The 11669-nt window shown below is 32.3% G+C and overlaps 1 protein-coding gene across 1 annotated transcript; it reads left to right on the forward strand.

Moving 5' to 3' along the window:
• The first annotated feature begins 8723 nt into the window (after positions 1-8723).
• LOC117790293 (cilia- and flagella-associated protein 251-like) lies at positions 8724-9843 on the forward strand. Its single transcript, XM_034629702.1, has 2 exons — positions 8724-8834; positions 8893-9843. The coding sequence occupies exons 1-2, from the start codon at positions 8744-8746 to the stop codon at positions 9714-9716; spliced, it is 915 nt and encodes a 304-aa protein (XP_034485593.1). The 5' UTR covers positions 8724-8743; the 3' UTR covers positions 9717-9843.
• The last annotated feature ends 1826 nt before the right edge of the window (positions 9844-11669 follow it).

Genomic DNA, 11669 nt, shown 5'->3' on the forward strand with positions numbered 1-11669 from the left:
ATCCTTATGGCTCTGGGATTTTAGATATAAATTTAAATATTATTTAGATACATATAACTTAAAGCAGTTCCGATGCCGGGAAAGGTTCAAATACCTCTTTTTTAATATATATATATATTTTTTTTTTATAAGTAAATTTTATATTTTTCTTATAATGTTTGGTATTTTTTCGGTCTGCCAATATTGAAAAAATAAAACAAATAAAAATAAAATAATAATCCGGGGAAGGTTAAAATACTTATTTTTTAATATATATATTTTTTTTTATTAGTAAGTTTTATATTTTTTTTATAATGTTTGTTACTTTTTTGGTCTGCCAATATTGAAAATATAAAACAAATTAAAATAATATAATAATCCAAGGTATTTTATATAACATATTTTCAAAGAAATGCATAATAATAATAATGGCACTCCTGTAATATTTAATGTAGCGAAAAAATGTTGGACATGTCTCTTTTTTAGTTAACATAATAGCTTATGTAATATATCTTAATATATATATAAAAGAATATATCTTAAAGAAAGTTCTTAACACGAAAAATTACCATGATAATAATAATGGTAATAGTTTTGTCATTTTATAAAATCTTGAAAAGTATATTTCTACTGGGCAGCCAACAGTCTAGCAACTCGTCTGTAGAAGTATAAGTTGTTAACGTTGTTATTGTTGTTGATAGTTGTTAAGTGATTTGGGCCTGGTTTTAAGCCCAGCACATGGAATATCGATCACAGAGCGCTTTTATCGGGAAGAAACAGATGCTTATCTAAAAAAAGAGCGCAACATAAAAATAAAGATGCCACCGGCAGCAGCAAGCGCAGAGCAACGATGGCTTTCACTTGCAACTTGCCACTGCCACTTGCCACATGTGAGTTGCCACTGCATTTGCATGAAAATGCCGCAGCAATTTTGTGCAATTAATCGCATACTCTTAGCCCAGTCCAAAAACTAAAACCGCCCCCGCCCAAGTCGAACGAGTTGCACGTTGCACGCTGCAAGTTGCAAGTTGCGAGTCATTTGCATATCGACTTAATTAAAACAGTGGGTGGTGCAGTGGGTTACGCGGTGCAATCGCCTTCGCTTTCTTTGCCAATTTCACTGGGGGAATTGAAATTGATGTGGAAAATTCATGGCACATCTGCCTGACGACAGTCGTCTGCCACTTTAAGTTGCCACATAATTTCAGTTGAGCTAATTTGTAGCAACAATATTACGAATATCAGAAAATGGAGAGAGCGAACTATTTCCCAAAAGAATTCTTACAAATAATACTAAGAATACGAAAGCTAAAATACTTGTAACAAAAAAATATAAGTAAGAGACCCTAAATTAAGAAAAATTAAATTATATTGAACAGCTAAAATTAGCAAAGTCGAAGTCAAAAATGTTTATTAGAAAGTAGACAATTTTGTATCAAACACAATTAAAATAAGTTCTATATATTTAAATCTACAACACTTTGACTATTGCTTTAATTTTAAACAATTTCGTGATAAAAAGGCTTACAAAAATAATATAAATACAACTACAAAGAAGAATTTATCCAAAAATATTGCAAAATATTGTATTAAAGTAATGAACTAGCAAACAAATGTAAAAAACTTGTCTACCATTTATTTAGATACTTATATAAATATCAATATCTAGTAAAATAATAATAAATTAAATAAATAAATTTAAATAAATATTGATTAAGTTTTGCACCAGAAATTAAATATTATATTATTATTTATAAGAAAATTTTAACCAGAGTCAGAAATATTAAAAATTTACTTTTTTCAAATATTAATAAGCTAGATTATTTCTTATTTTGCTTGTGCTCTAATTGTTAATCAGATTTAAATTTTCACATCTTTGCTTCCCTTTTGCACTTTTATTTTGGTTTCTTTACATTTTATTCTTTTGTTTCTGTAACTTATACCACAGTAATCTGACAGTGAGTGATGAAGTGTTCGCCCAGTTAATAAATTGGCCATCTCTAATGCGACAATTGATAATTGAAGTCTTCAAAGGTTTCTTTGATGCCACAAAAAGCGCACAAAAAGTTGTCAATTGATTTTCTGCACTATTTCAATTGACCTCAAGTTGTTGTCTTGGCAATTGTCGCTGCGATTGCTGCGAGCAACGGTAGCAACAACAGCAACAACAGTTGCTATCAAAGTGGCAGCCGGTGCAAAAATGAAACGAATTAACAACTTGATGTAACTGTGATTTTGTTTTTTTGTCCAACCCTTTTTTATTGCTTATTGTTGTTGTTGCTGTTGTTGCCGCACACGCCCTCAACAAAACGAATTCAAAAGAAATGCTTATCGTGCTTCACAGAAACCCAGCAACAACAGCAACAACACAAACATGAAATTGAAAATGCCAAACGTTAAAAGACAACTAGACGATCAGTTGACTCCCCTTCTTTCCCTACCAAATAATGTTGGCCATGGTAAAACTGTAACGAAACCCGATTGAACCCGCCATGGGTGGCTCCAGTTGCCAGTTGCCAGTTGCCCAGTTGCTCAGAGCAATGCAACGGCAACAACTGGAGGACAACGGCAACACTGGACCAGAGACATGGACAATAACATGTACGAAAAATTTCATTGCTGGTGTGCTTTTTGCTCTATACTCTAGCCACGACACAACAGCAACAAACAAACATATGTTTTGATAATATCGATACGATACAAAAAAAAAAAAAACCTGCCGCCTTGCGCTTACAACAGCAACAGCAAACAGCAACAACAAGCAACAGCGGCAGCAGCAGCAGTTTAACTAACGGCTTCTGTGCTTCTTGTTGTGCTGCCGTTTCCGCATCTCGGTGTCGCCTCAGAATGTGCACGATTTTACTTCAGATTCAATTTCAAGTGCAGCAGCAGCAGCAACAGCAACAGCAGCAACTGTTGCAACTGTGGCAAGCGCCGCTATTAAGTCGACGACAACAACAAGCAATAACCCTAGCCGACAGAGCCGCCAGCGCCGTTTGCCTTTCTGTCTGCCTGTCTGTCTGTCCGTCTGTCTGTCTGTCCGTCTGTCTGGCCGTTCGTTGCCACTGTCTGCCGCTTCTTGCCGAGATTTCTATCTTTGATCTCTTACTCCACATGCAGCAGCAACTGCTCCAACTGCTGCAGCAGCAACTGTTGCTGTCTGCTTGTTAAATTGCTCATTTAAACCATAACGAAACGAGACGCTTGGCTTCTTGGCCATGGCCTAAACCAGGCGCAGCATGTGCCGCCGGCTGCACTTCCTAGAACTTCAGCTACGATCAGTTTCCTCTTCCTCTCTGTGCCACTCCCTTCATCTCCCTCTCTTGCTGCAATTTGGCCATTGGCATTCAATGGCCGTTAGCACTTTTAATTAGCATACGGCGGAAATTAGTTTGCCGACTTTATGTGACATCCAGCGGTGGCAGTTGCACCACTCCACAACCAATCTACAAATACCACTCGACTACCATTGACTACCATCGCATCAAAAATGGCCATGATCTGCGTCATCTGCGTCAGACATAAATTATGATCTATGGAATTTATATCGCAGACAACAACGTTAACGAGCATTTTCTGTCCGATTCCGTGTTGCAATTTCCCATGCCACAAATCGAGCGACCAGCTCAATTACAATTCATATTTTTATGGCATTTTATGTATTTGTTTTTCCTTATTTTTTTTTCTGTATATTCTAGTTGACATTAAGAGGGATCAGCATAGCAAATATTTCAGGAATTTTATTATTATATTACGCAACATAAACTCATTCTAAATTCATGTTTAAAATTCTTGATCTATGAATTTTTTATATAAATTTCTAAATGTTTGCCTAATGATTTTTAATTTAATACTTATAACTTAAGCCACAAGTCACAAAAATTTAATCGTTTTTAAAACTTAGGCATGCGGATAATTGCGATAATTATTGCATAATCAAGTGTTTTAACTAGCTAAATTTGGTCTTAATTAAATCCTACTTCTTTTATATTTTAACCTTTGACACCGTTTGGAAATAATTTTAACCCGCTTATGCCAACTTTAAATGTCAAAAATATGTTCTTATTTAAAGAGGAGAACATCTTAAAATTATGCTAGGATTAAGAACACAAAATTTATAAATTTTAAAATATGGAAATAATAATAAGAAAATCAAAATATACTTATAAAATTTAAATAGGAATTTAATATAAGGAAAAAGAAATGAAAGAGCAAATATTTATAAATATAAATTGCAGCTGTTACAATTTAATTCTACTACTGTTAAATATTTTGATAAAGTTACACAAAGGATCTAAAATTGATAGCTACAATAATCGATTTTACTATTAAATTTTGTTGAACTTTAAATATGGAATGGAAAATGTATTTTATTAATTGATTATGTGATTAAACTGGAGAAAGCAAATAAATAGTTTATTTTATAATATACATATACGTGACATTAGTTATAGAAATGAATGACCTTTTTTTGGAATATCAAATGATTTGATAATATTATACATAACTTGATAGCTACATATATTAACATGGCTTACATTGTAGAAATCGATTGGCCCACAGAAGTCTTTGTACAACAATGTATCCTATAGATAATCTGGTATTCAGATTCAGATACGAATACGAGTTGCACAGCTGAAAAAAAAAAAAAACTTTGTGGCTGATCGCACGCCAAATTGATGTCACAAAACCAAATCATAAATCAGGCAAATTATAGTTATTATTGCATAGCACATGAATAAACATATAAGTGAAATATACATGTATATACACAGACAGAGAAAAAGAGAGAGAGAGAGTGAGAGAGAGAGAGAAAAGGGGGGGTGAAAGAGATATCGATAGACAAGAGTTGGTAGAACAAGCGCCGCCGCAAAATCTGGCTAGGAAAAAGGCCATAAATCATAAGGCGATACTCGTCGTATTATGGCCAGAGGCTGCAGCCGAATTAGGGGCAACGAAAGGGGCACGGGGAAACGTCCATGCTTGACTGGACAATCATAATAATCACAGTCACAACGGCTGCTCGCTTGTTGCAACAACAACAATAACAACAGCAACAACAACAGCAACCACTGACAACAGGCAACAAAAGCTACTTACTATGTCTATGTCAAGCCGATATGCGACTGATAAAAACCTGTGCAGAAAACAATCAGAGATTGCGTATACTCTAACAGAGTAGGGTAGCATGTAGAACATGGAATTGTTAAACACTCAGTTCATTTCACATAAAAATAACAAAAATATTCCACTGAAAATCTATGTTAAAAAAAAACTATTTTATGTTAGACTAATTTCAAAATATTTTAAAATTCAATAATAAAAAATATCAATTAAAATAATCTATTAACTGAAAACCGATCTTAAGAAAAAACTAATTTATTATTAAGCATTTTATGTTAAGCTAATTTCAAAATATTTTAAAATTTAATTATAAAATATCAGTTAATTAACCAAATAAAATAATCGAATAAGGCTTTATATTTTAATTATATTTTTAATGTTCTTTAAAAGTAATATTAATGAAACTGAAAGCAAAAATAATAAATAAAATATAAGAAACTAATTTTTATTATAAAAAAAAATCATTCTTTCTTTTGCATATACACTTTCTTTAAATAAATAATAATAGCTTAATTTATCTTATGGAATAGATATTATTGTAAGCAACTCTTTGATTTAATAAATTAATATTTTTATTTATTTTAATTTTGCTCCTTATTAATATTATTGAATATACTGAAAGTCAAAATATTTCATTAAAAATTTATTTTGTTATACAAATCAATTCTATCCACAGCATATAAACATTTTTGAAAAATGTAATAATATTAACTAACTTATTTAAAGTAAAGAAACTTAAATCTAATGATATTTTAAAAATGAGGTTAATTGTGACTTGCACAATTATTTATAGGTAGAATTTGTAGTGCTAAGATACCGAATAATTTTTAAATGTATATGAAATAGTCTATTTAAAGGGTATAGCAATGTCGTTAAGTTTGTAGTTGAAATGTTTCTGGCTTGTTATTCATTGTTTTTGTTGTGTCTCTCTCTCTATTTCTTTGGCAAGGCAGCAGGAAAATTGACAATTGCGCACCTGCTTCATTTTCTTCTGCTCTTAGAAAGCGGCAACTGCAATAGCAAACGGCAACAGCAACAGCAAAAACAACAACAATGCCACTGCCACTGCCACAATGCCACTGCCACAGTTGGTGCCCCAAACCGTCGCCTGTTTAATGGCACTTAACGGTCAACATGCTCACTCTGTAGCAGTAAACTTTGGCTTATAGCAAAAAAATAAGAAAAAAAAACTTTCCAAAAAATAAACAAAATATTCAAACTGCCGGCCACGTTGTCCAGTATACGAATAATCGAATAGTCTTGCTATCGATGCCTAAACTCGTACTTAAGCCTTCAAAACTAAGGCACACATTTACATAATGGAAAACAAATAAAAAGCCACAATAATATTTATGTATACATATTTATATTCATGTGAATACTTATGAGTATTTTATATAATCTAATTGTATGCTAATCGAGTGAGCCCTTAATAAATCTCTGTGTGTGCCACAAATGAATTATGAGTTGAATCGATAACTTGCCCCTTTTTGTGGCAGCCAGCTGTTGCAAGCGGCATCTTTTGTACTTTTGCCGTTTGCTCATTTCAAATTACTTGGACTATGCCTATGTTTGGGCCAATTAAGCGAGCCAAAAAACAAAAAAAAAAAGTAGAAAATCAAAAGAAATCAATGAGAACTCGTTCAGCTGATGATGAAGTTGTTTTGATAAGAAAAATTAAAGCCCTGCCTAACAAAAAAAACGTGCACAATTTATCGAAATCGGTGCAGAATACCCTGGAAGAGAGTGAAAGAGAGGAGGTTGCACTTTGCATGGTCTGTTTTGGCCAAGATAAACATCATAAATGCATTGAAATGTCATTGCCAACTGTTGCTATCTTTCTACTTCAGACTTCTGCCCAAAAACGATGCCAACGATGGCGATAATAACGATTGCTGGGCTTGGTTTATGGGCTTGGACTTGAGCCTGGTGCCTTGTGCCTTGGACTTGGCCAACAACAGTGGCAGTGGCAACAAGTGCCGTTAGTCTTGATGCAATTACGAGTCAAGCTGCAATTGCCGAAGCTTAATTAGAAACACAAACGTGAAAAGACGAGACGAAACGAGACGAGACAAGAAAGCAAACAGTACTCAATTTTCAAACTCAGACTCAGCACTCACTCACTCACTCGCTCACTCACTCACTCAATCACTCAGTCAGTCATTCAATCAGTCAGTTAGTCAGTCAGTCGAACTGAACTGATGATTATTTATCACCGTCGTGAGTCGTGCGACAATGACGATGACGATGACGAGTCGGGCCAACAATGAGGGCTCAAACTGCAAGCCATGTGCACACTGATTTCCACATGCTCCAAACTTTAATTTCAAAATTAATTACACTCGCAGAGTGTGAGTGACTGAAATATACACTTCTTTAATGGAAGAGAATTAGTACTATTTTCATATTCTTTTGATATGCCTGAAATTTTCTAGGATTTTCCCAATTCATACAATAATTCTTTAATCATAATTTAAATATTTTGAATACCCTTAGACATTATAACCTTTTTAATATTTCTGCACTTTCTTAAAATTTATATTTTAATATTTAATTTTTGACTTTCATACGTACAAATCTTATTATAAGCTTTTTTTATTTCCTTAAAATTATATTTTTAGGTAGAAAATTAAAATAATGACATACATTTTTTTTTCATCTTAAATTTATCAAGATTTAGAAACCGATAAAAATAATAATACAAATATTATCTTAAGTTATATTCTTCAAAGATGTAAAAATTTTTTTTGTTATAGGCCCGTATCGAGTAGACCAGAAAATGTTCTGGTAGGACGAAACGCCATATAAAAATTTCGGTGCCGTAGGGAGAAGAAGAAGAATTTCTGGTCTACTCGAAACTGGCCTTAAAGAATTGATAAGGCTGAAAAAATCAGGGAAAATTGAAAAATTATTGAATTATAAAAAAAACCTATTTACAAGGTAAAGGTCTAGTGAGAAAAGCATAATCATGCCCCAAAATTTCTAATCTACAATTTTGTATATACGATTTTGTTAAAAACAAAAAAATTAATCAAGACATTTTTGCGAAATGTGCCAAATGATAAAATTTTTAAAGAATAATTTTTTAGGACTAAATTATATATTAAATTTAATGGCATTTGTCAAAAAGTTCGATACCAGAAACTTTGGTGACAATTTTCAAAAATCAAATAGCAAATGTTTTATTTATTTTAGAGTTAAACCACGGTGCATCATTAGCAACATTTTGTCTGGCAAACGATGTTGGCAAGTTGTTGTCTGTCTGTCAGCTGCCTGCCTGATTGATTCAGTGCATTATCAATATCTCAGAAAGTTATAGATTAAAGAGCAATTCAATTGGTGAATGACAAGTTCGAGTCATCAATGCGACCGACATTCTGTGAGAATGAGAGCTGAAGAATTGAAAAATACAGAAATACTTCCGATATACAGTTATTTTATAGTTTACTTAGTCATAGTTTTTTTCAAGCGACAAATTGTTAATTATTTTCCCCAGACTTTCCTAGGAATTTCAGTTGCATAATGTAAACCAATAAAAATTTTAAGTAGTTACAGTTTTTCATTTGCCATGAGTTCAGATCCCACAACTTAATATAAGTTAAGCTGAACTCAAAATCAGTTACCAAATAACCTTAGAGTCATGAAGATCGTGTTGCTCTGTATTATCCTAAATGTCTATATGGGAGAATCGGTTGATATACTGTTTGAGAAAAAGAAATTTGTGAGGGAACGTGAGTTGAAAGAATATTTTTAATCTGAAACGATATGTAAGGTGTAATCCTTTTGTAGAGAAATGTATATTCTTGGTGGATCCAGGGCCATGTCATGCCCAATTACAAGTCTATGGATTTGATCCGTTTTCGAATCTCTGCACTTTATTCATGTATGGAGGCTGTGGAGGAAATCCGAATCGCTTCTCGGATTACGCTCAATGTGCAAACGATTGTATCGTTAAGCCGAAGGAAGACAAACCGAATGACTACGAGGAGGAAACAGAACACGAGTACGGAGGAGAAGAAGAAGACTACAATCAAGAGGAAGGCGAGCAAGAAGAAAGTGAAGAAAAGGAAACAGAACCCGACTATAAAGAAGAAAGTGAGGAGAAAACAGAACTGGAAGTGGATAAAGAGGCAAGTGCAGAGCAGGAATATGAAGAAACAGAAAACAACTCTGAAGAAACTGAAGGCGAAGAAGAGAAAGAGACAAATGTAGAGGAAGAAATTGAAGAAGAAGAAAACCACTCTGAAGAGAACGGTAAAGAAGAAACTCAAGAGGAAGTTGATGAAAAGAATAGTGAAGAGAAAGAAAGTAAAGAAGAAGAAAACAACTCTAAAGAGGGCAGTAAAAAAGAATCTGAAGAAAAGACGAGTGGTGAAAAAGAGAGTAAAGAAAAAGATTCTTCAAACGAAGGTGAAGAATCAAGTGAAGATGAAGAGAATACAGAAGATAATGAGATACCAGAATATCCAGAATATGAGGAAAATAACGTGGATGATATAGCGAGAACAATTAAAATAAGAAACGTTGCAGAATACATAAAGGAGAGAGGAAACGCTCTAAAGAATACGATACTTAAAATAATAAAAAAGGAAATTGATAATGTAAAAATATAAACTGATTTGATATAGAGGAAAAAACGAAGAAAAAAATGAGAAACAATTAACAGACTAGATTAATAGATAATATAGAACAACAAAAACTGGAAATATTTAAGGTTTGAAAAATATAAAAAAATAAACGATAAAAGTAAAAAGAAAAAGAAAAGTCTTTTGCTTTTTTTGTAATCTTTGACATACTATTAATAAGTTTGTAAAATAGAAAAATTCCTTCCGAATGAAGGAAATTAATAAAAAATATTTAATTAACAAGAAAAACTGTAGACAATTTTTAGATTTGTTTATTTTTTAATTTAAGAAAAGATAGAAAGTTTGTATTTAAACAGTAAGACAAAATACAATTCATGAATAATAGTGATTGGCTAAATAAAAAAAAGGAAATGTTGTAACAATGAAGGGAATGAAGAAAAAATCTGCTGAAAGAAGAAAAGGAATTGAATTAATAAGTAACAATAATTATTTAGTTAAAAAGAAGAACAGGAAGAATATGCTGAAAGAGGAAATGTCATTAAAAATAAAATAAAAAGGCAACAACTATTAAGACAGATACAATCTAATTTTATGAAATAAATATTTATCTAAATCGCGATTAAGACAAAGAACTCGTTTAGTGCGGAAGTTAATTTTAGAGCTCACACACCACACCCCCATAACCAAAACCACAACAACAACAAGTTGCATGGCTAATGCAGCGGAACTAAACCATTAACGCCCCAAAACTGTATATGAGTTAAAGCCAACTAATGGGTGTATGAGCCAGATAGAATATTTAGGTATTCGTATCGCACATTCTAATGACTTTATTATGAGCAATGCAGGGCAATAAGTTGTTGTTGTCAGTGTTGCTGTCGTTGTTGCTGTTGTTGCTGCTGTTGCTGTTGCTGCACCCAGCTTAGAAATGACGTCAGGGGTGTGCCCATAGTCAAAGTCGTCGTCGGCTTGGAGCCTTTTAAGTGTGCCGTAGACTGAAATGAATACGACTTTGAGAATGAGTACACCCAGAAAAAAGATAGCAACATAAAAAAATTAAATACAGTCATAGTTTGCCTAATTACATTTAAATTGAAATATTAAATGAAATATAAACTCTTTGTTTAAAGTTTATATGAATAAAAGTAAAATAATAAAATAAAAATAAAAAAATAGCTTAATAAATAACATATTTAATTTAAGATGAAATTAAATTTTATTTAAAAAATTTGTTAAATCCATTAGATTGTATCAAAAATAAATATGTTGTGTATTAATTTTTATATTTCAAGTTAATACGAATATAGTGAAGACAACCTAAGAAATACTTTATAAAAATTACATATTTTTTTTAATCATTCAGTCATATTTCATTTAATTCGCTAAAGCTTATTAAATTAATGTCAGCTTGAAACTCAAAAATTTGTATAGTTATCTAAAATATTTAAATCGAATATATTTCACATTTAATTTAAAATTCGCGGTCTGTTCTTGCTTGCCAACAATTATTAATTTTGATTATTTTATTTAAATATTTTTAAATATTTTTTATTAACTATATTTATGTTAGATTTATACTTAAAATGCACCCACTTAAAATTGAATTACTCCGTACTTAACGTAAAGACAAAGAGAAAATTAGTTAAGTTAAGTTAAGCAAATATTAAAATGACATATATTTTTCTCCCAGTGTACAAGAATTCGCATGAAGTACTCGACGAGGGCAGGCCAAGCTGTACGACTGTATATCAGTTGACTTTGCTGGCTTTGACAATTATTTATGGTAATAAATAGAATCGCAAGCGTTACACATAAGTTAAGCTGGATCTATTCGACTTTGGTATTAAATTCCCATTCCCATTACCATTACCATTCCCACTTCCCAAACTCAATTCAAGTCTCCATATAATGCGCCTCTAATTGCCGCACTCTGCCACAAAAATTTGTACAACAAATTTGACGAGATTTGCAACGATTTGT

This window comes from Drosophila innubila, assembly GCF_004354385.1.
Source record: "Drosophila innubila isolate TH190305 chromosome 3R unlocalized genomic scaffold, UK_Dinn_1.0 2_E_3R, whole genome shotgun sequence".
NCBI lineage: Eukaryota > Metazoa > Arthropoda > Insecta > Diptera > Drosophilidae > Drosophila > Drosophila innubila.